This window comes from Salvelinus fontinalis, chromosome 11 (assembly GCF_029448725.1).
Source record: "Salvelinus fontinalis isolate EN_2023a chromosome 11, ASM2944872v1, whole genome shotgun sequence".
Taxonomy (NCBI): domain Eukaryota; kingdom Metazoa; phylum Chordata; class Actinopteri; order Salmoniformes; family Salmonidae; genus Salvelinus; species Salvelinus fontinalis.
The window spans coordinates 55,643,903-55,671,014 of record NC_074675.1 but is presented as its reverse complement, the minus strand read 5'-3'; the positions used below and the strand labels follow the sequence as shown (position 1 = coordinate 55,671,014).

Here is a 27,112-nt window from a genome sequence, read left to right as displayed (position 1 = left end):
TCCTCTATACACTACTCAACCCCCCCTAGTCCTCTACACACTACTCAACCCCCCCTAGTCCTCTATACACTACTCAACCCCCCCTAGTCCTCTACACACTACTCAACCCCCCCTAGTCCTCTATACACTACTCAACCCCCCCTAGTCCTCTATACACTACTCAACCCCCCCCCCCCAGTCCTCAATACACTACTCTCTGCCTGCAGTTTCCCCATTGACCTATAGAGGGAAGTAAAATAATATAAAGCTCTTCTAAGAATACTGGTTCTTGATTGTCACTATTAGGATTGTTTTCTTGGGCATTCCTGATCTCAATGAATGGAGAGGCAGAACTAATAGATTACCTACCCCTCTGTGGATAGGAACACTCTGGCTCCTCCATGAATGAAGAGAGAGGCAGAACTAATAGATTACCTACCCCTCTGTGGATAGGAACACTCTGGCTCCTCCATGAATGAAGAGAGAGGCAGAACTAATAGATTACCTACCCCTCTGTGGATAGGAACACTCTGGCTCATCCATGAACGAAGAGAGAGGCAGAACTAATAGATTACCTACCCCTCTGTGGATAGGAACACTCTGTCCCCCCAATGAATGAAGAGAGAGGCAGAACTAATAGATTACCTACCCCTCTGTGGATAGGAACACTGGCCCCCCCATGAATGAAGAGAGAGGCAGAACTAATAGATTACCTACCCCTCTGTGGATAGGAACACTCTGGCCCCTCATGAATGAAGAGAGAGGCAGAACTAATAGATTACCTACCCCTCTGTGGATAGGAACACTCTGTCCCCCCAATGAATGAAGAGAGAGGCAGAACTAATAGATTACCTACCCCTCTGTGGATAGGAACACTGGCCCCCCCCATGAATGAAGAGAGAGGCAGAACTAATAGATTACCTACCCCTCTGTGGATAGGAACACTCTGGCCCCTCATGAATGAAGAGAGAGGCAGAACTAATAGATTACCTACCCCTCTGTGGATAGGAACACTCTGCCCCCCATGAATGATGAGAGAGGCTGGTTCATTGTGATAATCAGAGTCTATTGCTGGTCTCTGACCACAGTCTCATCTGAGATGACTGGTTCATTGTGATAATCATATCTGATTCCAGGTTTAACCCTTCTCTCATTCCTGATTGTCTTTCTTTCTCTCACTGTTCTCTCTCTCCAGATCTGCCCAGTGGTCCCCACTCCTACAGACTGGAAGAGTTGGCCTACACCAGGAGTGGAGACAAGGGAGACTCTAGTAACATCGGTAAGACTCACTGATATTAATGGACTCTCCCCCCTCAGGTGTGATATTAATGGACTCTCCCCCCTCAGGTGTGATATTAATGGACTCTCCCGCTCAGGTGTGATATTAATGGACTCTCTCCCCTTAGGTGTGATATTAATGGACTCTCTCCCCTCAGGTGTGATATTAATGGACTCTCCCGCTCAGGTGTGATATTAATGGACTCTCTCCCCTTAGGTGTGATATTAATGGACTCTCCCCCCTCAGGTGTGATATTAATGGACTCTCTCCCCGCGGGTGTGATATTAATGGACTCTCTCCTGAGGTGTGATAATAATGGACTCTCTCTCCCCTCAGGTGTGATATTAATGGACTTTCTCCCCTCAGGTGTGATATTAATGGACTCTCCCCCTCAGGTGTGATATTAATGGACTCTCTCCCCTCGGGTGTGATATTAATGGACTCTCTCCTGAGGTGTGATAATAATGGACTCTCCCCCTCAGGTGTGATATTAATGGACTCTCTCCCCCCTCAGGTGTGATATTAATGGACTCTCCCCCCTCAGGTGTTATATTAATGGACTCTCCCCCCTCAGGTGTGATATTAATGGACTCTCTCCCCCCTCAGGTGTGATATTAATGGACTCTCCCCCCTCAGGTGTGATATTAATGGACTCTCTCCCCCTCAGGTGTGATATTAATGGACTCTCTCCCCCCTCAGGTGTGATATTAATGGACTCTCCCCCCTCAGGTGTGATATTAATGGACTCTCTCCCCCCTCAGGTGTGATATTAATGGACTCTCCCCCCTCAGGTGTGATATTAATGGACTCTCTCCCCCCCTCAGGTGTGATATTAATGGACTCTCTCCCCCCCTCAGGTGTGATATTAATGGACTCTCTCCCCCCTCAGGTGTGATATTAATGGACTCTCCCCCTCAGGTGTGATATTAATGGACTCTCCCCCTCGGGTGTGATATTAATGGACTCTCCCCCTCAGGTGTGATATTAATGGACTCTCTTCCCCCTCAGGTGTGATATTAATTGACTCTCCCCCCTCAGGTGTTATATTAATGGACTCTCTCCCCCCTCAGGTGTGATATTAATGGACTCTCCCCCTCAGGTGTGATATTAATGGACTCTCTCCCCTCAGGTGTGATATTAATGGACTCTCTCCCCCCTCAGGTGTGATATTAATGGACTCTCCCCCTCAGGTGTGATATTAATGGACTCTCTCCCCCCTCAGGTGTTATATTAATGGACTCTCTCCCCCCTCAGGTGTGATATTAATGGACTCTCTCCCCCCTCAGGTGTGATATTAATGGACTCTCTCCCCCCTCAGGTGTTATATTAATGGACTCTCTCCCCCCTCAGGTGTGATATTAATGGACTCTCTCCCCCCTCAGGTGTGATATTAATGGACTCTCCACCTCAGGTGTGATAATAATGGACTCTCCACCTCAGGTGTGATATTAATGGACTCTCTTCCCCCTCAGGTGTGATATTAATGGACTCTCTTCCCCCTCAGGTGTGATATTAATGGACTCTCTCCCCCCTCAGGTGTGATAATAATGGACTCTCTCCCCCCTCAGGTGTGATATTAATGGACTCTCTCCCCCCTCAGGTGTGATATTAATGGACTCTCTCCCCCCTCAGGTGTGATATTAATGGACTCTCTCCCCCCTCAGGTGTGATATTAATGGACTCTCTCCCCCCTCAGGTGTGATATTAATGACTCTCTCCCCCCTCAGGTGTGATAATAATGGACTCTCTCCCCCCTCAGGTGTGATAATAATGGACTCTCTCCCCCCTCAGGTGTGATATTAATGGACTCTCTCCCCTCAGGTGTGATATTAATGGACTCTCTCCCCCCTCAGGTGTGATATTAATGGACTCTCTCCCCCCTCAGGTGTGATATTAATGGACTCTCTCCCCCCTCAGGTGTGATATTAATGGACTCTCTCCCCCCTCAGGTGTGATATTAATGGACTCTCTCCCCCCTCAGGTGTGATATTAATGGACTCTCTCCCCCCTCAGGTGTGATATTAATGGACTCTCTCCCCCCTCAGGTGTGATAATAATGGACTCTCTCCCCCCTCAGGTGTGATATTAATGGACTCTCTCCCCTCAGGTGTGATATTAATGGACTCTCTCCCCCCTCAGGTGTGATATTAATGGACTCTCTCCCCCCTCAGGTGTGATATTAATGGACTCTCTCCCCCCTCAGGTGTGATATTAATGGACTCTCTCCCCCCTCAGGTGTGATATTAATGGACTCTCTCCCCCCTCAGGTGTGATATTAATGGACTCTCTCCCCTTAGGTGTGATATTAATGGACTCTCTCCCCCCTCAGGTGTGATATTAATGGACTCTCCCCCCTCAGGTGTGATATTAATGGACTCTCTCCCCCCTCAGGTGTGATATTAATGGACTCTCTCCCCCCTCAGGTGTGATATTAATGGACTCTCTCCCCCCCTCAGGTGTGATATTAATGGACTCTCTCCCCCCTCAGGTGTGATATTAATGGACTCTCCCCCCTCAGGTGTGATATTAATGGACTCTCTCCCCCCTCAGGTGTGATATTAATGGACTCTCTCCCACCTCAGGTGTGATATTAATGGACTCTCTCCCCCCTCAGGTGTGATATTAATGCACTCTCTCCCCCCTCAGGTGTGATATTAATGGACTCTCTCCCCCCTCAGGTGTGATATTAATGGACTCTCTCCCCCCTCAGGTGTGATATTAATGCACTCTCTCCCCCCTCAGGTGTGATATCACGCCACCCCCTTTACTTCCCGTACCTGAAGAAACACCTGACTGAAGCAGTGGTGGAGGACTACTTCCATCACCTCATACAGCCAGACACACATGATGCTGTCACACGGTAGGACTGGGGGGGATGACCATGGTATTACTGGGGAGAGGGGGGATGACCATGGTATTACTGGAGAGGGGGGGTGAACATGGTATTACTGGAGAGGGGGGATGACCATGGTATTACTGGAGAGGGGGGATGACCATGGTATTACTGGGGAGAGGGGGGATGACCATGGTATTACTGGAGAGGGGGGGTGACCATGGTATTACTAGAGAGGGGGGGATGACCATGGTATTACTGGAGAGGGGGGATGACCATGGTATTACTGGAGAGGGGGGATGACCATGGTATTACTGGGGAGAGGGGGGATGACCATGGTATTACTGGAGAGAGGGGATGACCATGGTATTACTGGGGAGAGGGGATGACCATGGTATTACTGGGGAGAGGGGGGATGACCATGGTATTACTGGGGAGAGGGGGGGTGACCATGGTATTACTGGAGAGAGGGGGACTACCATGGTATTACTGGAGAGAGGGGGACTACCATGGTATTACTGGGGAGAGGGGGGGTGACCATGGTATTACTGGAGAGAGGGGGGATGACCATGGTATTACTGGAGAGAGGGGGGGATGACCATGGTATTACTGGAGAGAGGGGGGGGTGACCATGGTATTACTTGGGAGAGGGGGGGTGACCATGGTATTACTGGAGAGGGGGGATGACCATGGTATGGGGAGAGGGGGGGTGACCATGGTATTACCGGAGAGGGGGGATGACCATGGTATTACTGGAGAGAGGGGGGGTGACCATGGTATTACTGGAGAGGGGGGGTGACCATGGTATTACTGGGGAGAGGGGGGATGACCATGGTATTACTGGGGAGAGGGGGGGTGACCATGGTATTACTGGAGAGGGGGGGTGACCATGGTATTACTGGGGAGAGGGGGGATGACCATGGTATTACTGGGGAGAGGGGGGATGACCATGGTATTACTGGAGAGAGAGGGGGATGACCATGGTATTACTGGAGAGAGGGGGGGTGACCATGTTATTACTGGGAGAGTGGGGGATGACCATGGTATTACTGGAGAGAGGGGGGATGACCATGGTATTACTGGGGAGAGGGGGGATGACCATGGTATTACTGGGGAGAGGGGGGATGACCATTGTATTACTGGAGAGAGGGGGGGATGACCATGGTATTACTGGAGAGAGGGGGGATGACCATTGTATTACTGGAGAGAGGGGGGGTGACCATGGTATTACTGGAGAGAGGGGGGGGTGGCCATGGTATTACTGGAAAGAGGGGGGATGACCATGGTATTACTGGAGAGAGGGGGGGGTGGCCATGGTATTACTGGAGAGAGGGGGGTGGCCATGGTATTACTGGGGAGAGGGGGGGTGACCATGGTATTACTGGAGGGGGACTACCATGGTATTACTGGGGAGAGGGGGGGTGACCATGGTATTACTGGAGAGAGGGGGGGTGACCATGGTATTACTGGAGAGAGGGGGGATGACCATGGTATTACTGGAGAGAGGGGGGGATGACCATGGTATTACTGGAGAGAGGGGGGGGGTGACCATGGTATTACTGGGGAGAGGGGGGGTGACCATGGTATTACTGGAGAGGGGGGATGACCATGGTATTACTGGGGAGAGGGGGGGTGACCATGGTATTACTGGAGAGGGGGGGTGACCATGGTATTACTGGGGAGAGGGGGGATGACCATGGTATTACTGGGGAGAGGGGGGGTGACCATGGTATTACTGGAGAGGGGGGGTGACCATGGTATTACTGGGGAGAGGGGGGATGACCATGGTATTACTGGGGAGAGGGGGGACTACCATGGTATTACTGGGGAGAGGGGGGGTGACCATGGTATTACTGGAGAGAGAGGGGGATGACCATGGTATTACTGGAGAGAGGGGGGATGACCATGGTATTACTGGGGAGAGTGGGGGATGACCATGGTATTACTGGAGAGAGGGGGGATGACCATGGTATTACTGGGGAGAGGGGGGGATGACCTTGGTATTACTGGGGAGAGGGGGGATGACCATGGTATTACTGGGGAGAGGGGGGGTGACCATGGTATTACTGGAGAGAGGGGGGATGACCATGGTATTACTGGAGAGAGGGGGGGTGACCATGGTATTACTGGAGAGAGGGGGGATGACCATGGTATTACTGGAGAGAGGGGGGATGACCATGGTATTACTGGAGAGAGGGGGGGTGGCCATGGTATTACTGGAGGGAGGGGGGTGGCCATGGTATTACTGGGGAGAGGGGGGATGACCATGGTATTACTGGGGAGAGGGGGGGTGACCATGGTAATACTGGGGAGAGGGGGGTGACCATGGTATTACTGGAGAGAGGGGGGGTGACCATGGTATTACTGGGGAGAGGGGGGATGACCATGGTATTACTGGGGAGAGGGGGGGTGACCATGGTATTACTGGGGAGAGGGGGGATGAACATGGTATTACTGGAGAGGAGGGGGGGTGACCATGGTATTACTGGAGAGAGTGGGGATGACTATGGTATTACTGGAGAGAGGGGGGGGGTGGCCATGGTATTATTGGAGAGAGGGGGGTGGCCATGGTATTACTGGGGAGAGGGGGGATGACCATGGTATTACTGGGGAGAGGGGGGATGACCATGGTATTACTGGGGAGAGGGGGGTGACCATGGTATTACTGGAGAGAGGGGGGGATGACCATGGTATTACTGGGGAGAGGGGGGATGACCATGGTATTACTGGAGAGAGGGGGGGTGACCATGGTATTACTGGAGAGAGGGGGGATGACCATGGTATTACTGGAGAGAGGGGGGGTGACCATGGTATTACTGGGGAGAGGGGGGATGACCATTGTATTACTGGAGAGAGGGGGGATGACCATGGTATTACTGGGGAGAGGGGGGATGACCATTGTATTACTGGAGAGAGGGGAACAGACCATGGTATTACTGGAGAGAGAGGGGATGACCACGGTATTACTGGAGAGAGGGGGGGTGACCATGGTATTACTGAGGAGAGGGGGGATGACCATGGTATTACTGGAGAGAGGGGGACTACCATGGTATTACTGGGGAGAGGGGGGATGACCATGGTATTACTGGAGTGAGGGGGGGATGACCATGTTTTACTGGAGAGAGGTGGGGGGGGGTGACCATGGTATTACTAGGGAGAGTGGGGGATGACCATGGTATTACTGGGGAGAGGGGGGGTGACCATGTTTTACTGGAGAGAGGTGGGGGGGGTGACCATGGTATTACTGGGGAGAGGGGGGTGACCATGGTATTACTGGAGAGAGAGGGGGGATGACCATGGTATTACTGGAGAGAGGGGGGTGACCATGGTATTACTGGAGAGAGGGGGGATGACCATGGTATTACTGGAGAGAGGGGGATGACCATGGTATTACTGGAGAGAGGGGGGTGACCATGGTATTACTGGAGGGTGGGGGTGACCATGGTATTACTGGACAGGGGGGTGACCATGGTATTACTGGGGAGAGGGGGGATGACCATGGTATTACTGGGGAGAGGGGGGATGACCATGGTATTACTGGAGAGAGGGGGGGTGACCATGGTATTACTGGAGAGAGGGGGGGGTGACCATGGTATTACTGGAGAGAGGGGGGATGACCATGGTATTACTGGGGAGAGGGGGGGACTACGATGGTATTACTGGGGAGAGGGGGGGGGTGACCATGGTATTACTGGAGAGAGGGGGGGGTGACCATGGTATTACTGGAGAGGGGGGGTGACCATGGTATTACTGGAGAGAGGGGGGGTGACCATGGTATTAATGGAGAGAGGGGGGGTGACCATGGTATTACTGGAGAGAGGGGGGGTGACCATGGTATTACTGGGGAGAGGGGGGGTGACCATGGTATTACTGGGGAGAGGGGGGATGACCATGGTATTACTCGAGAGAGGGGGGGTGACCATGGTATTACTGGAGAGAGGGGGGGTGACCATGGTATTACTGGGGAGAGGGGGGGTGACCATGGTATTACTGGGGAGAGTGGGGGATGACCATGGTAATACTGGGGAGAGGGGGGGTGACCATGGTATTACTGGGGAGAGGGGGGGTGACCATGGTATTACTGGGGAGAGGGGGGGGTGACCATGGTATTACTGGAGAGAGGGGGGGTGACCATGGTATTACTGGAGAGAGGGGGGGTGACCATGGTATTACTGGAGAGAGGGGGGGTGACCATGGTATTACTGGAGAGAGGGGGGGTGACCATGGTATTACTGGGGAGAGGGGGGAGTGACCATGGTATTACTGGGGAGACGGGGGGTGACCATGGTATTACTCGAGAGAGGGGGGGATGACCATGGTATTACTGGAGAGAGGGGGGGGTGACCATGGTATTACTGGAGAGAGGGGGGGGTGACCATGGTATTACTGGAGAGAGGGGGGTGACCATGGTATTACTGGGGAGAGGGGGGGGGTGACCATGGTATTACTGGGGAGAGGGGGGGTGACCATGGTATTACTGGGGAGAGGGGGGGTGACCATGGTATTACTGGGGAGACGGGGGGTGACCATGGTATTACTCGAGAGAGGGGGGGATGACCATGGTATTACTGGAGAGAGGGGGGGGGTGACCATGGTATTACTGGAGAGAGGGGGGGTGACCATGGTATTACTGGAGAGAGGGGGGGTGGCCATGGTATTACTGGAGAGAGGGGGGTGGCCATGGTATTACTGGGGAGAGGGGGGGTGACCATGGTATTACTGGGGAGAGGGGGGACTACCATGGTATTACTGGGGAGAGGGGGGGTGACCATGGTATTACTGGAGAGAGGGGGGATGACCATGGTATTACTGGAGAGAGGGGGGAGTGACCATGGTATTACTGGGGAGAGGGGGGATGACCATGGTATTACTGGAGAGAGGGGGGGATGACCATGGTATTACTGGGGAGAGGGGGGGTGACCATGGTATTACTGGGAGAGGGGGGATGACCATGGTATTACTGGGGAGAGGGGGGGTGACCATGGTATTACTGGAGAGAGGGGGGGTGACCATGGTATTACTGGGGAGAGGGGGGATGACCATGGTATTACTGGGGAGAGGGGGGGTGACCATGGTATTACTGGGAGAGGGGGGGTGACCATGGTATTACTGGGGAGAGGGGGGGTGACCATGGTATTACTGGGGAGAGGGGGGGCTGACCATGGTATTACTGGAGAGAGGGGGGGGTGACCATGGTATTACTGGAGAGAGGGGGGATGACCATGGTATTACTGGAGAGAGGGGGGGTGGCCATGGTATTACTGGAGGGAGGGGAGTGGCCATGGTATTACTGGGGAGAGGGGGGATGACCATGGTATTACTGGGGAGAGGGGGGATGACCATGGTAATACTGGGGAGAGGGGGGTGACCATGGTATTACTGGAGAGAGGGGGGGTGACCATGGTATTACTGGGGAGAGGGGGGATGACCATGGTATTACTGGGGAGAGGGGGGGTGACCATGGTATTACTGGGGAGAGGGGGGATGAACATGGTATTACTGGAGAGGGGGGGGGTGACCATGGTATTACTGGAGAGAGGGGGGATGACTATGGTATTACTGGAGAGAGGGGGGGGGGTGGCCATGGTATTACTGGAGAGAGGGGGGTGGCCATGGTATTACTGGGGAGAGGGGGGATGACCATGGTATTACTGGGGAGAGGGGGGATGACCATGGTAATACTGGGGAGAGGGGGGTGACCATGGTATTACTGGAGAGAGGGGGGGATGACCATGGTATTACTGGGGAGAGGGGGGATGACCATGGTATTACTGGAGAGAGGGGGGCTGACCATGGTATTACTGGAGAGAGGGGGGGATGACCATGGTATTACTGGAGAGAGGGGGGGTGACCATGGTATTACTGGGGAGAGGGGGGATGACCATTGTATTACTGGAGAGAGGGGGGATGACCATGGTATTACTGGGGAGAGGGGGGATGACCATTGTATTACTGGAGAGAGGGGAACAGACCATGGTATTACTGGAGAGAGAGGGGATGACCACGGTATTACTGGAGAGAGGGGGGGTGACCATGGTATTACTGAGGAGAGGGGGGATGACCATGGTATTACTGGAGAGAGGGGGACTACCATGGTATTACTGGGGAGAGGGGGGATGACCATGGTATTACTGGAGTGAGGGGGGGATGACCATGTTTTACTGGAGAGAGGTGGGGGGGGGTGACCATGGTATTACTAGGGAGAGTGGGGGATGACCATGGTATTACTGGGGAGAGGGGGGGTGACCATGTTTTACTGGAGAGAGGTGGGGGGGGTGACCATGGTATTACTGGGGAGAGGGGGGTGACCATGGTATTACTGGAGAGAGAGGGGGGATGACCATGGTATTACTGGAGAGAGGGGGGTGACCATGGTATTACTGGAGGGTGGGGGTGACCATGGTATTACTGGACAGGGGGGTGACCATGGTATTACTGGGGAGAGGGGGGATGACCATGGTATTACTGGGGAGAGGGGGGATGACCATGGTATTACTGGAGAGAGGGGGGGTGACCATGGTATTACTGGAGAGAGGGGGGTGACCATGGTATTACTGGAGAGAGGGGGGGATGACCATGGTATTACTGGGGAGAGGGGGGGACTACGATGGTATTACTGGGGAGAGGGGGGGGTGACCATGGTATTACTGGAGAGAGGGGGGGTGACCATGGTATTACTGGAGAGAGGGGGGGTGACCATGGTATTACTGGAGAGGGGGGTGACCATGGTATTACTGGGGAGGGGGGGTGACCATGGTATTACTGGAGAGAGGGGGGGTGACCATGGTATTACTGGAGAGAGGGGGGGTGACCATGGTATTACTGGAGAGAGGGGGGTGACCATGGTATTACTGGAGGGTGGGGGTGACCATGGTATTACTGGACAGGGGGGTGACCATGGTATTACTGGAGAGAGGGGGGATGACCATGGTATTACTGGAGAGAGGGGGGGTGACCATGGTATTACTGGAGAGAGGGGGGGTGACCATGGTATTACTGGAGAGAGGGGGGGTGACCATGGTATTACTGGGGAGAGTGGGGGATGACCATGGTATTACTGGGGAGAGGGGGGGACTACGATGGTATTACTGGGGAGAGGGGGGGGTGACCATGGTATTACTGGAGAGAGGGGGGGTGACCATGGTATTACTGGAGAGAGGGGGGGGTGACCATGGTATTACTGGAGAGAGGGGGGGTGACCATGGTATTACTGGAGAGAGGGGGGGTGACCATGGTATTACTGGAGAGAGGGGGGGTGACCATGGTATTACTGGGGAGAGGGGGGGTGACCATGGTATTACTGGAGAGAGGGGGGGTGACCATGGTATTACTGGAGAGAGGGGGGATGACCATGGTATTACTGGAGAGAGGGGGGGTGACCATGGTATTACTGGAGAGAGGGGGGGTGACCATGGTATTACTGGGGAGAGGGGGGGTGACCATGGTATTACTGGGGAGAGTGGGGGATGACCATGGTAATACTGGGGAGAGGGGGGGTGACCATGGTATTACTGGGGAGAGGGGGGGTGACCATGGTATTACTGGGGAGAGGGGGGGGTGACCATGGTATTACTGGGGAGAGGGGGGGTGACCATGGTATTACTGGGGAGAGGGGGGGGGTGACCATGGTATTACTGGAGAGAGGGGGGGATGACCATGGTATTACTGGGGAGAGGGGGGGTGACCATGGTATTACTGGGGAGAGGGGGGGTGACCATGGTATTACTGGAGAGAGGGGGGTGACCATGGTATTACTGGAGAGAGGGGGGATGACCATGGTATTACTGGGGAGAGGGGGGATGACCATGGTATTACTGGGGAGAGGGGGGGTGACCATGGTATTACTGGAGAGAGGGGGGGTGACCATGGTATTACTGGAGAGAGGGGGGGGGTGACCATGGTATTACTGGGGAGAGGGGGGGTGACCATGGTATTACTGGGGAGAGGGGGGTGACCATGGTATTACTGGAGAGAGGGGGGGATGACCATGGTATAACTGGAGAGAGGGGGGTGACCATGGTATTACTGGAGGGGGGGGTGACCATGGTATTACTGGAAGGGGGGTGACCATGGTATTACTGGGAGAGGGGGGATGACCATGGTATTACTGGGGAGAGGGGGGATGACCATGGTATTACTGGGAGAGGGGGGGTGACCATGGTATTACTGGAGAGAGGGGGGTGACCATGGTATTACTGGGGAGAGGGGGGATGACCATGGTATTACTGGGGAGAGGGGGGATGACCATGGTATTACTGGGGAGAGGGGGGGTGACCATGGTATTACTGGAGAGAGGGGGGGATGACCATGGTATTACTGGGGAGAGGGGGGGTGACCATGGTATTACTGGAGAGAGGGGGGGTGACCATGGTATTACTGGAGAGAGGGGGGGATGACCATGGTATTACTGGAGAGAGGGGGGGTGACCATGGTATTACTGGGGAGAGGGGGGATGACCATTGTATTACTGGAGAGAGGGGGGATGACCATGGTATTACTGGAGAGAGGGGGGGTGACCATTGTATTACTGGAGAGAGGGGGGGTGACCATGGTATTACTGGAGAGAGGGGGGGTGACCATGGTATTACTGGAGAGAGGGGGGATGACCATGGTATTACTGGGGAGAGGGGGGGTGACCATGGTATTACTGGAGAGAGGGGGGCTGACCATGGTATTACTGGGGAGAGGGGGGGTGACCATGGTATTACTGGAGAGAGGGGGGGATGACCATGGTATTACTGGAGAGAGGGGGGGGGGTGACCATGGTATTACTGGAGGGAGAGTGGGGGATGACCATGGTATTACTGGGGAGAGGGGGGGTGACCATGGTATTACTGGACTGAGAAGGGGGATGACCATGGTATTACTGGGGAGAGGGGGGATGACCATGGTATTACTGGGGAGAGGGGGGGGTGACCATGGTATTACTGGGGAGAGGGGGGATGACCATGGTATTACTGGGAGAGGGGGGATGACCATGGTATTACTGGAGAGAGGGGGGGTGACCATGGTATTACTGGAGAGAGGGGGGTGACCATGGTATTACTGGGGAGAGGGGGGATGACCATGGTATTACTGGAGAGGGGGGATGACCATGGTATTACTGGGAGAGGGGGGGTGACCATGGTATTACTGGAGAGGGGGGGTGACCATGGTATTACTGGGGAGAGGGGGGATGACCATGGTATTACTGGGGAGAGGGGGGGCTGACCATGGTATTACTGGGGAGAGGGGGGGTGACCATGGTATTACTGGAGAGAGGGGGGATGACCATGGTATTACTGGAGAGAGGGGGGGTGACCATGGTATTACTGGAGAGAGGGGGGGTGACCATGGTATTACTGGGGAGAGGGGGGGTGACCATGGTATTACTGGGGAGAGGGGGGGTGACCATGGTATTACTGGGGAGAGGGGGGATGACCATGGTATTACTGGGGAGAGGGGGGGTGACCATGGTATTACTGGAGAGAGGGGGGATGACCATGGTATTACTGGAGAGAGGGGGGGTGACCATGGTATTACTGGAGAGAGGGGGGGGTGACCATGGTATTACTGGGGAGAGGGGGGGTGACCATGGTATTACTGGAGAGGGGGGATGACCATGGTATTACTGGGGAGAGGGGGGGTGACCATGGTATTACTGGAGAGGGGGGGTGACCATGGTATTACTGGGGAGAGGGGGGGTGACCATGGTATTACTGGGGAGAGGGGGGGTGACCATGGTATTACTGGAGAGGGGGGGTGACCATGGTATTACTGGGGAGAGGGGGGACTACCATGGTATTACTGGGGAGAGGGGGGTGACCATGGTATTACTGGAGAGAGAGGGGGATGACCATGGTATTACTGGAGAGAGGGGGGGGTGACCATGGTATTACTGGGGAGAGTGGGGGATGACCATGGTATTACTGGAGAGAGGGGGGATGACCATGGTATTACTGGGGAGAGGGGGGGATGACCATGGTATTACTGGGGAGAGGGGGGATGACCATTGTATTACTGGAGAGAGGGGGGGATGACCATGGTATTACTGGAGAGAGGGGGGATGACCATTGTATTACTGGAGAGAGGGGGGGTGACCATGGTATTACTGGAGAGAGGGGGGATGACCATGGTATTACTGGAGAGAGGGGGGATGACCATGGTATTACTGGAGAGAGGGGGGGTGGCCATGGTATTACTGGAGAGAGGGGGGTGGCCATGGTATTACTGGGGAGAGGGGGGGTGACCATGGTATTACTGGGAGAGGGGGTACCATGGTATACTGGGGAGAGGGGGGTGACCATGGTATTACTGGAGAGAGGGGGGGTGACCATGGTATTACTGGAGAGAGGGGGGATGACCATGGTATTACTGGGGAGAGGGGGGGTGACCATGGTATTACTGGGGAGAGGGGGGATGACCATGGTATTACTGGAGAGAGGGGGGGTGACCATGGTATTACTGGAGAGAGGGGGATGACCATGGTATTACTGGAGAGAGGGGGGGTGGCCATGGTATTACTGGAGAGGGGGGGTGCCATGGTATTACTGGGGAGAGGGGGGATGACCATGGTATTACTGGGGAGAGGGGGTGACCATGGTATACTGGGAGGGGGGGTGACCATGGTATTACTGGAGAGAGGGGGGGTGACCATGGTATTACTGGGGAGAGGGGGGATGACCATGGTATTACTGGAGAGAGGGGGGGTGACCATGGTATTACTGGAGAGAGGGGGGATGACCATGGTATTACTGGAGAGAGGGGGGGTGACCATGGTATTACTGGGGAGAGGGGGGATGACCATGGTATTACTGGGGAGAGGGGGGATGACCATGGTATTACTGGGGAGAGGGGGGATGACCATGGTATTACTGGAGAGGGGGGGTGACCATGGTATTACTGGGGAGAGGGGGGGATGACCATGGTATTACTGGGGAGAGGGGGGATGACCATGGTATTACTGGAGAGAGGGGGGGTGACCATGGTATTACTGGAGAGAGGGGGGATGACCATGGTATTACTGGAGAGAGGGGGGGTGACCATGGTATAGTGACCATGGTATTACTGGAGAGAGGGGGGATGACCATGGTATTACTGGAGAGAGGGGGGGTGACCATGGTATTACTGGGAGAGGGGGGTGACCATGGTATTACTGGGGAGAGGGGGGGTGACCATGGTATTACTGGGGAGAGGGGGGTGACCATGGTATTACTGGAGAGAGGGGGGGTGACCATGGTATTACTGGGGAGAGGGGGGATGACCATGGTATTACTGGGGAGAGGGGGGGTGACCATGGTATTACTGGGGAGAGGGGGGATGAACATGGTATTACTGGAGAGGAGGGGGGGTGACCATGGTATTACTGGAGAGAGGGGGGATGACTATGGTATTACTGGAGAGAGGGGGGGGGTGGCCATGGTATTACTGGAGAGAGGGGGGTGGCCATGGTATTACTGGGGAGAGGGGGGATGACCATGGTATTACTGGGGAGAGGGGGGATGACCATGGTAATACTGGGGAGAGGGGGGGTGACCATGGTATTACTGGAGAGAGGGGGGGATGACCATGGTATTACTGGGGAGAGGGGGGATGACCATGGTATTACTGGAGAGAGGGGGGGTGACCATGGTATTACTGGAGAGAGGGGGGATGACCATGGTATTACTGGAGAGAGGGGGGGTGACCATGGTATTACTGGGGAGAGGGGGGATGACCATTGTATTACTGGAGAGAGGGGGGATGACCATGGTATTACTGGGGAGAGGGGGGATGACCATTGTATTACTGGAGAGAGAGGGGATGACCACGGTATTACTGGAGAGAGGGGGGGTGACCATGGTATTACTGGAGGAGAGGGGGGATGACCATGGTATTACTGGAGAGAGGGGGACTACCATGGTATTACTGGGGAGAGGGGGGATGACCATGGTATTACTGGAGTGAGTGGGGGATGACCATGTTTTACTGGAGAGAGGTGGGGGGGGTGACCATGGTATTACTAGGGAGAGTGGGGGATGACCATGGTATTACTGGGGAGAGGGGGGGTGACCATGTTTTACTGGAGAGAGGTGGGGGGGGTGACCATGGTATTACTGGGGAGAGGGGGGTGACCATGGTATTACTGGACAGAGAGGGGGGATGACCATGGTATTACTGGAGAAAGGGGGGTGACCATGGTATTACTGGAGAGAGGGGGGGTGACCATGGTATTACTGGAGAGAGGGGGGGTGACCATGGTATTACTGGGGAGAGGGGGGATGACCATGGTATTACTGGAGAGAGGGGGGTGACCATGGTATTACTGGAGAGATGGGGGTGACCATGGTATTACTGGAGAGAGGGGGGATGACCATGGTATTACTGGGGAGAGGGGGGGACTACGATGGTATTACTGGGGAGAGGGGGGGGGGTGACCATGGTATTACTGGAGAGAGGGGGGGGTGACCATGGTATTACTGGAGAGGGGGGGGGGTGACCATGGTATTACTGGAGAGAGGGGGGGTGACCATGGTATTACTGGAGAGAGGGGGGGTGACCATGGTATTACTGGAGAGAGGGGGGGTGACCATGGTATTACTGGAGAGAGGGGGGGTGACCATAGTATTACTGGAGAGAGGGGGGATGACCATGGTATTACTGGAGAGAGGGGGGGTGACCATGGTATTACTGGAGAGAGGGGGGTGACCATGGTATTACTGGGGAGAGGGGGGGTGACCATGGTATTACTGGGGAGAGTGGGGGATGACCATGGTAATACTGGGGAGAGGGGGGGTGACCATGGTATTACAGTGGAGAGGGGGGGTGACCATGGTATTACTGGAGAGAGGGGGGGTGACCATGGTATTACTGGGGAGAGGGGGGGGTGACCATGGTATTACTGGGGAGACGGGGGGTGACCATGGTATTACTCGAGAGAGGGGGGGATGACCATGGTATTACTGGAGAGAGGGGGGGGTGACCATGGTATTACTGGAGAGAGAGGGGGGGTGACCATGGTATTACTGGAGAGAGGGGGGGTGACCATGGTATTACTGGGGAGAGGGGGGGGTGACCATGGTATTACTGGGAGAGGGGGGGTGACCATGGTATTACTGGGGAGAGGGGGGGTGACCATGGTATTACTGGGGAGACGGGGGGTGACCATGGTATTACTCGAGAGAGGGGGGGATGACCATGGTATTACTGGAGAGAGGGGGGGGGTGACCATGGTATTACTGGAGAGAGGGGGGGTGACCATGGTATTACTGGAGAGAGGGGGGGTGACCATGGTATTACAGGAGAGAGGGGGGGTGGCCATGGTATTACTGGAGAGGGGGGGTGACCATGGTATTACTGGGGAGAGGGGGGGTGACCATGGTATTACTGGGGAGAGGGGGGGGTGACCATGGTATTACTGGAGAGGGGGGGTGACCATGGTATTACTGGGGAGAGGGGGGACTACCATGGTATTACTGGGGAGAGGGGGGGTGACCATGGTATTACTGGAGAGAGAGGGGGATGACCATGGTATTACTGGAGAGAGGGGGGGTGACCATGTTATTACTTGGGAGAGTGGGGGATGACCATGGTATTACTGGAGAGAGGGGGGATGACCATGGTATTACTGGGGAGAGGGGGGATGACCATGGTATTACTGGGGAGAGGGGGGATGACCATTGTATTACTGGAGAGAGGGGGGGATGACCATGGTATTACTGGAGAGAGGGGGGGTGACCATTGTATTACTGGAGAGAGGGGGGGTGACCATGGTATTACTGGAGAGAGGGGGGGTGGCCATGGTATTACTGGAGAGAGGGGGGATGACCATGGTATTACTGGAGAGAGGGGGGGTGGCCATGGTATTACTGGAGAGAGGGGGGTGGCCATGGTATTACTGGGGAGAGGGGGGGTGACCATGGTATTACTGGAGAGAGGGGGACTACCATGGTATTACTGGGGAGAGGGGGGGTGACCATGGTATTACTGGAGAGAGGGGGGGTGACCATGGTATTACTGGAGAGAGGGGGGGTGACCATGGTATTACTGGAGAGAGGGGGGATGACCATGGTATTACTGGAGAGAGGGGGGGATGACCATGGTATTACTGGAGAGAGGGGGGGGTGACCATGGTATTACTGGGGAGAGGGGGGGTGACCATGGTATTACTGGAGAGGGGGGATGACCATGGTATTACTGGGGAGAGGGGGGGTGACCATGGTATTACTGGAGAGGGGGGGGTGACCATGGTATTACTGGGGAGAGGGGGGATGACCATGGTATTACTGGGGAGAGGGGGGGTGACCATGGTATTACTGGAGAGGGGGGGTGACCATGGTATTACTGGGGAGAGGGGGGATGACCATGGTATTACTGGGGAGAGGGGGGACTACCATGGTATTACTGGGGAGAGGGGGGGTGACCATGGTATTACTGGAGAGAGAGGGGGATGACCATGGTATTACTGGAGAGAGGGGGGGTGACCATGGTATTACTGGGGAGAGTGGGGGATGACCATGGTATTACTGGGGAGAGGGGGGTGACCATGGTATTACTGGGGAGAGGGGGGGTGACCATGGTATTACTGGGGAGAGGGGGGATGACCATGGTATTACTGGGGAGAGGGGGGGTGACCATGGTATTACTGGGGAGAGGGGGGGATGACCATGGTATTACTGGAGAGAGGGGGGGGTGACCATGGTATTACTGGAGAGAGGGGGGGTGACCATGGTATTACAGGAGAGAGGGGGGGTGACCATGGTATTACTGGAGAGAGGGGGGGTGGCCATGGTATTACTGGAGAGGGGGGGTGACCATGGTATTACTGGGGAGAGGGGGGGTGACCATGGTATTACTGGGGAGAGGGGGGGTGACCATGGTATTACTGGAGAGGGGGGGTGACCATGGTATTACTGGGGAGAGGGGGGACTACCATGGTATTACTGGGGAGAGGGGGGTGACCATGGTATTACTGGAGAGAGAGGGGGATGACCATGGTATTACTGGAGAGAGGGGGGGGTGACCATGTTATTACTTGGGAGAGTGGGGGATGACCATGGTATTACTGGAGAGAGGGGGGATGACCATGGTATTACTGGGGAGAGGGGGGATGACCATGGTATTACTGGGGAGAGGGGGGATGACCATTGTATTACTGGAGAGAGGGGGGGATGACCATGGTATTACTGGAGAGAGGGGGGGTGACCATTGTATTACTGGAGAGAGGGGGGGTGACCATGGTATTACTGGAGAGAGGGGGGGTGGCCATGGTATTACTGGAGAGAGGGGGGATGACCATGGTATTACTGGAGAGAGGGGGGGTGGCCATGGTATTACTGGAGAGAGGGGGGTGGCCATGGTATTACTGGGGAGAGGGGGGGTGACCATGGTATTACTGGAGAGAGGGGGACTACCATGGTATTACTGGGGAGAGGGGGGGTGACCATGGTATTACTGGAGAGAGGGGGGGTGACCATGGTATTACTGGAGAGAAGGGGGATGACCATGGTATTACTGGAGAGAGGGGGGGATGACCATGGTATTACTGGAGAGAGGGGGGGGGTGACCATGGTATTACTGGGGAGAGGGGGGGTGACCATGGTATTACTGGAGAGGGGGGATGACCATGGTATTACTGGGGAGAGGGGGGGTGACCATGGTATTACTGGAGAGGGGGGGTGACCATGGTATTACTGGGGAGAGGGGGGATGACCATGGTATTACTGGGGAGAGGGGGGGTGACCATGGTATTACTGGAGAGGGGGGGTGACCATGGTATTACTGGGGAGAGGGGGGATGACCATGGTATTACTGGGGAGAGGGGGGACTACCATGGTATTACTGGGGAGAGGGGGGGTGACCATGGTATTACTGGAGAGAGAGGGGGATGACCATGGTATTACTGGAGAGAGGGGGGGTGACCATGGTATTACTGGGGAGAGTGGGGGATGACCATGGTATTACTGGGGAGAGGGGGGTGACCATGGTATTACTGGAGAGAGGGGGGGTGACCATGGTATTACTGGGGAGAGGGGGGATGACCATGGTATTACTGGGGAGAGGGGGGGTGACCATGGTATTACTGGGGAGAGGGGGGATGAACATGGTATTACTGGAGAGGGGGTTGGTGACCATGGTATTACTGGAGAGAGGGGGGATGACTATGGTATTACTGGAGAGAGGGGGGGGGGTGGCCATGGTATTACTGGAGAGAGGGGGGTGGCCATGGTATTACTGGGGAGAGGGGGGATGACCATGGTATTACTGGGGAGAGGGGGGATGACCATGGTAATACTGGGGAGAGGGGGGTGACCATGGTATTACTGGAGAGAGGGGGGGATGACCATGGTATTACTGGGGAGAGGGGGGATGACCATGGTATTACTGGAGAGAGGGGGGGTGACCATGGTATTACTGGAGAGAGGGGGGGATGACCATGGTATTACTGGAGAGAGGGGGGGTGACCATGGTATTACTGGGGAGAGGGGGGATGACCATTGTATTACTGGAGAGAGGGGGGATGACCATGGTATTACTGGGGAGAGGGGGGATGACCATTGTATTACTGGGGAGAGGGGGGTGACCATGGTATTACTGGAGAGAGGGGGGGATGACCATGGTATTACTGGGGAGAGGGGGGATGACCATGGTATTACTGGAGAGAGGGGGGGTGACCATGGTATTACTGGAGAGAGGGGGGATGACCATGGTATTACTGGAGAGAGGGGGGGTGACCATGGTATTACTGGGGAGAGGGGGGATGACCATTGTATTACTGGAGAGAGGGGGGATGACCATGGTATTACTGGGGAGAGGGGGGATGACCATTGTATTACTGGAGAGAGGGGAACAGACCATGGTATTACTGGAGAGAGAGGGGATGACCACGGTATTACTGGAGAGAGGGGGGGTGACCATGGTATTACTGAGGAGAGGGGGGATGACCATGGTATTACTGGAGAGAGGGGGACTACCATGGTATTACTGGGGAGAGGGGGGATGACCATGGTATTACTGGAGTGAGGGGGGGATGACCATGTTTTACTGGAGAGAGGTGGGGGGGGGGGGTGACCATGGTATTACTAGGGAGAGTGGGGGATGACCATGGTATTACTGGGGAGAGGGGGGGTGACCATGTTTTACTGGAGAGAGGTGGGGGGGGGTGACCATGGTATTACTGGGGAGAGGGGGGTGACCATGGTATTACTGGAGAGAGAGGGGGGATGACCATGGTATTACTGGAGAGAGGGGGGTGACCATGGTATTACTGTAGGGTGGGGGTGACCATGGTATTACTGGACAGGGGGGTGACCATGGTATTACTGGGGAGAGGGGGGATGACCATGGTATTACTGGGGAGAGGGGGGATGACCATGGTATTACTGGAGAGAGGGGGGGTGACCATGGTATTACTGGAGAGAGGGGGGGGTGACCATAGTATTACTGGAGAGAGGGGGGATGACCATGGTATTACTGGAGAGAGGGGGGTAACCATGGTATTACTGGAGAGAGGGGGGGTGACCATGGTATTACTGGGGAGAGGGGGGGTGACCATGGTATTACTGGGGAGAGGGGGGGTGACCATGGTATTACTGGAGAGAGGGGGGGTGACCATGGTATTACTGGGAGAGGGGGGGGGTGACCATGGTATTACTGGGGAGAGGGGGGGTGACCATGGTATTACTGGGGAGAGGGGGGGTGACCATGGTATTACTGGGGAGACGGGGGGTGACCATGGTATTACTCGAGAGAGGGGGGGATGACCATGGTATTACTGGAGAGAGGGGGGGGTGACCATGGTATTACAGGAGAGAGGGGGGGTGACCATGGTATTACAGGAGAGGGGGGGTGACCATGGTATTACTGGAGAGAGGGGGGGTGGCCATGGTATTACTGGGAGAGGGGGGGTGACCATGGTATTACTGGGGAGAGGGGGGGTGACCATGGTATTACTGGGGAGAGGGGGGGTGACCATGGTATTACTGGAGAGGGGGGGTGACCATGGTATTACTGGGGAGAGGGGGGACTACCATGGTATTACTGGGGAGAGGGGGGTGACCATGGTATTACTGGAGAGAGAGGGGGATGACCATGGTATTACTGGAGAGAGGGGGGGTGACCATGTTATTACTTGGGAGAGTGGAGGATGACCATGGTATTACTGGAGAGAGGGGGGATGACCATGGTATTACTGGGGAGAGGGGGGATGACCATGGTATTACTGGGGAGAGGGGGGGATGACCATTGTATTACTGGATAGAGGGGGGGATGACCATGGTATTACTGGAGAGAGGGGGGGTGACCATTGTATTACTGGAGAGAGGGGGGGGTGACCATGGTATTACTGGAGAGAGGGGGGGGGGTGGCCATGGTATTACTGGAGAGAGGGGGGATGACCATGGTATTACTGGAGAGAGGGGGGGGTGGCCATGGTATTACTGGAGAGAGGGGGGTGGCCATGGTATTACTGGGGAGAGGGGGGGTGACCATGGTATTACTGGAGAGAGGGGGACTACCATGGTATTACTGGGGAGAGGGGGGGGTGACCATGGTATTACTGGAGAGAGGGGGGGTGACCATGGTATTACTGGAGAGAAGGGGGATGACCATGGTATTACTGGAGAGAGGGGGGGATGACCATGGTATTACTGGAGAGAGGGGGGGGTGACCATGGTATTACTGGGGAGAGGGGGGGTGACCATGGTATTACTGGAGAGGGGGGATGACCATGGTATTACTGGGGAGAGGGGGGGTGACCATGGTATTACTGGAGAGGGGGGGGTGACCATGGTATTACTGGGGAGAGGGGGGATGACCATGGTATTACTGGGGAGAGGGGGGGTGACCATGGTATTACTGGAGAGGGGGGGTGACCATGGTATTACTGGGGAGAGGGGGGATGACCATGGTATTACTGGGGAGAGGGGGGACTACCATGGTATTACTGGGGAGAGGGGGGGTGACCATGGTATTACTGGAGAGAGAAGGGGATGACCATGGTATTACTGGAGAGAGGGGGGGTGACCATGGTATTACTGGGGAGAGTGGGGGATGACCATGGTATTACTGGGGAGAGGGGGGTGACCATGGTATTACTGGAGAGAGGGGGGGTGACCATGGTATTACTGGGGAGAGGGGGGATGACCATGGTATTACTGGGGAGAGGGGGGGTGACCATGGTATTACTGGGGAGAGGGGGGATGAACATGGTATTACTGGAGAGGGGGGGGGTGACCATGGTATTACTGGAGAGAGGGGGGATGACTATGGTATTACTGGAGAGAGGGGGGGGGGTGGCCATGGTATTACTGGAGAGAGGGGGGTGGCCATGGTATTACTGGGGAGAGGGGGGATGACCATGGTATTACTGGGGAGAGGGGGGATGACCATGGTAATACTGGGGAGAGGGGGGTGACCATGGTATTACTGGAGAGAGGGGGGGATGACCATGGTATTACTGGGGAGAGGGGGGATGACCATGGTATTACTGGAGAGAGGGGGGGTGACCATGGTATTACTGGAGAGAGGGGGGGATGACCATGGTATTACTGGAGAGAGGGGGGGTGACCATGGTATTACTGGGGAGAGGGGGGATGACCATTGTATTACTGGAGAGAGGGGGGATGACCATGGTATTACTGGGGAGAGGGGGGATGACCATTGTATTACTGGAGAGAGGGGAACAGACCATGGTATTACTGGAGAGAGAGGGGATGACCACGGTATTACTGGAGAGAGGGGGGGTGACCATGGTATTACTGAGGAGAGGGGGGATGACCATGGTATTACTGGAGAGAGGGGGACTACCATGGTATTACTGGGGAGAGGGGGACTACCATGGTATTACTGGGGAGAGGGGGGATGACCATGGTATTACTGGAGTGAGGGGGGGATGACCATGTTTTACTGGAGAGAGGTGGGGGGGGGTGACCATGGTATTACTAGGGAGAGTGGGGGATGACCATGGTATTACTGGGGAGAGGGGGGGTGACCATGTTTTACTGGAGAGAGGTGGGGGGGGGTGACCATGGTATTACTGGGGAGAGGGGGGTGACCATGGTATTACTGGAGAGAGAGGGGGGATGACCATGGTATTACTGGAGAGAGGGGGGTGACCATGGTATTACTGGAGGGTGGGGGTGACCATGGTATTACTGGACAGGGGGGTGACCATGGTATTACTGGGGAGAGGGGGGATGACCATGGTATTACTGGGGAGAGGGGGGATGACCATGGTATTACTGGAGAGAGGGGGGGTGACCATGGTATTACTGGAGAGAGGGGGGTGACCATGGTATTACTGGAGAGAGGGGGGATGACCATGGTATTACTGGGGAGAGGGGGGGACTACGATGGTATTACTGGGGAGAGGGGGGGTGACCATGGTATTACTGGAGAGAGGGGGGGTGACCATGGTATTACTGGAGAGAGGGGGGGTGACCATGGTATTACTGGAGAGAGGGGGGGTGACCATGGTATTACTGGAGAGAGGGGGGGTGACCATGGTATTACTGGAGAGAGGGGGGGGTGACCATGGTATTACTGGAGAGAGGGGGGGTGACCATAGTATTACTGGAGAGAGGGGGGATGACCATGGTATTACTGGAGAGAGGGGGGGTAACCATGGTATTACTGGAGAGAGGGGGGGTGACCATGGTATTACTGGGGAGAGGGGGGGTGACCATGGTATTACTGGGGAGAGTGGGGGATGACCATGGTAATACTGGGGAGAGGGGGGGTGACCATGGTATTACTGGGGAGAGGGGGGGTGACCATGGTATTACTGGGGAGAGGGGGGGGGGTGACCATGGTATTACTGGAGAGAGGGGGGGGTGACCATGGTATTACTGGAGAGAGGGGGGGGTGACCATGGTATTACTGGAGAGAGGGGGGGGGGTGACCATGGTATTACTGGAGAGAGGGGGGGTGACCATGGTATTACTGGGGAGAGGGGGGGTGACCATGGTATTACTGGGGAGACGGGGGGTGACCATGGTATTACTCGAGAGAGGGGGGGATGACCATGGTATTACTGGAGACAGGGGGGGTGACCATGGTATTACTGGAGAGAGGGGGGGTGACCATGGTATTACTGGAGAGAGGGGGGGTGACCATGGTATTACTGGGGAGAGGGGGGGGTGACCATGGTATTACTGGGGAGAGTGGGGGTGACCATGGTATTACTGGGGAGAGGGGGGGGGTGACCATGGTATTACTGGAGAGAGGGGGGGTGACCATGGTATTACTGGAGAGAGGGGGGGGGTGACCATGGTATTACTGTAGAGAGGGGGGGGGACCATGGTATTACTGGGGAGAGGGGGGGTGACCATGGTATTACTGGGGAGACGGGCGGTGACCATGGTATTACTCGAGAGAGGGAGGGATGACCATGGTATTACTGGAGAGAGGGGGGATGACCATGGTATTACTGGAGAGAGGGGGGGTGACCATGGTATTACTGGTGAGAGGGGGGGTGACCATGGTATTACTGGAGAGAGGGGGGGTGACCATGGTATTACTGGAGAGAGGGGGGGTGACCATGGTATTACTGGAGAGAGGGGGGGGGTGACCATGGTATTACTGGAGAGAGGGGGGATGACCATGGTATTACTGGGGAGAGGGGGGGTGACCATGGTATTACTGGGGAGAGGGGGGATGAACATGGTATTACTGGAGAGGGGGGGGGGGTGACCATGGTATTACTGGAGAGAGGGGGGATGACTATGGTATTACTGGAGAGAGGGGGGGGGGTGGCCATGGTATTACTGGAGAGAGGGGGGTGGCCATGGTATTACTGGGGAGAGGGGGGATGACCATGGTATTACTGGGGAGAGGGGGGATGACCATGGTAATACTGGGGAGAGGGGGGTGACCATGGTATTACTGGAGAGAGGGGGGGATGACCATGGTATTACTGGGGAGAGGGGGGATGACCATGGTATTACTGGAGAGAGGGGGGGTGACCATGGTATTACTGGAGAGAGGGGGGGATGACCATGGTATTACTGGAGAGAGGGGGGGTGACCATGGTATTACTGGGGAGAGGGGGGATGACCATTGTATTACTGGAGAGAGGGGGGATGACCATGGTATTACTGGGGAGAGGGGGGATGACCATTGTATTACTGGAGAGAGGGGAACAGACCATGGTATTACTGGAGAGAGAGGGGATGACCACGGTATTACTGGAGAGAGGGGGGGTGACCATGGTATTACTGAGGAGAGGGGGGATGACCATGGTATTACTGGAGAGAGGGGGACTACCATGGTATTACTGGGGAGAGGGGGGATGACCATGGTATTACTGGAGTGAGGGGGGGATGACCATGTTTTACTGGAGAGAGGTGGGGGGGGTGACCATGGTATTACTAGGGAGAGTGGGGGATGACCATGGTATTACTGGGGAGAGGGGGGGTGACCATGTTTTACTGGAGAGAGGTGGGGGGGGGTGACCATGGTATTACTGGGGAGAGGGGGGTGACCATGGTATTACTGGAGAGAGAGGGGGGATGACCATGGTATTACTGGAGAGAGGGGGGTGACCATGGTATTACTGGAGGGTGGGGGTGACCATGGTATTACTGGACAGGGGGGTGACCATGGTATTACTGGGGAGAGGGGGGATGACCATGGTATTACTGGGGAGAGGGGGGATGACCATGGTATTACTGGAGAGAGGGGGGGTGACCATGGTATTACTGGAGAGGGGGGTGACCATGGTATTACTGGAGAGAGGGGGGATGACCATGGTATTACTGGGGAGAGGGGGGGACTACGATGGTATTACTGGGGAGAGGGGGGGTGACCATGGTATTACTGGAGAGAGGGGGGGTGACCATGGTATTACTGGAGAGAGGGGGGGTGACCATGGTATTACTGGAGAGAGGGGGGGTGACCATGGTATTACTGGAGAGAGGGGGGGTGACCATGGTATTACTGGAGAGAGGGGGGGGTGACCATGGTATTACTGGAGAGAGGGGGGGTGACCATAGTATTACTGGAGAGAGGGGGGATGACCATGGTATTACTGGAGAGAGGGGGGGTAACCATGGTATTACTGGAGA

General features: G+C 55.3%; 1 protein-coding gene across 1 annotated transcript in view; it reads left to right on the top strand.

The window, feature by feature from the left end:
- The window catches only part of LOC129865972 (uncharacterized), a gene marked incomplete at its 5' end in the record, with an annotated part of 121,753 nt that overhangs the window by 29,367 nt on the left and 65,274 nt on the right, over positions 1-27,112 (top strand). The window contains 2 exon segments of the mRNA XM_055939098.1: positions 1,175-1,258; positions 4,001-4,118. Of these exon segments, the coding sequence (XP_055795073.1) occupies positions 1,175-1,258; positions 4,001-4,118 (202 nt within the window).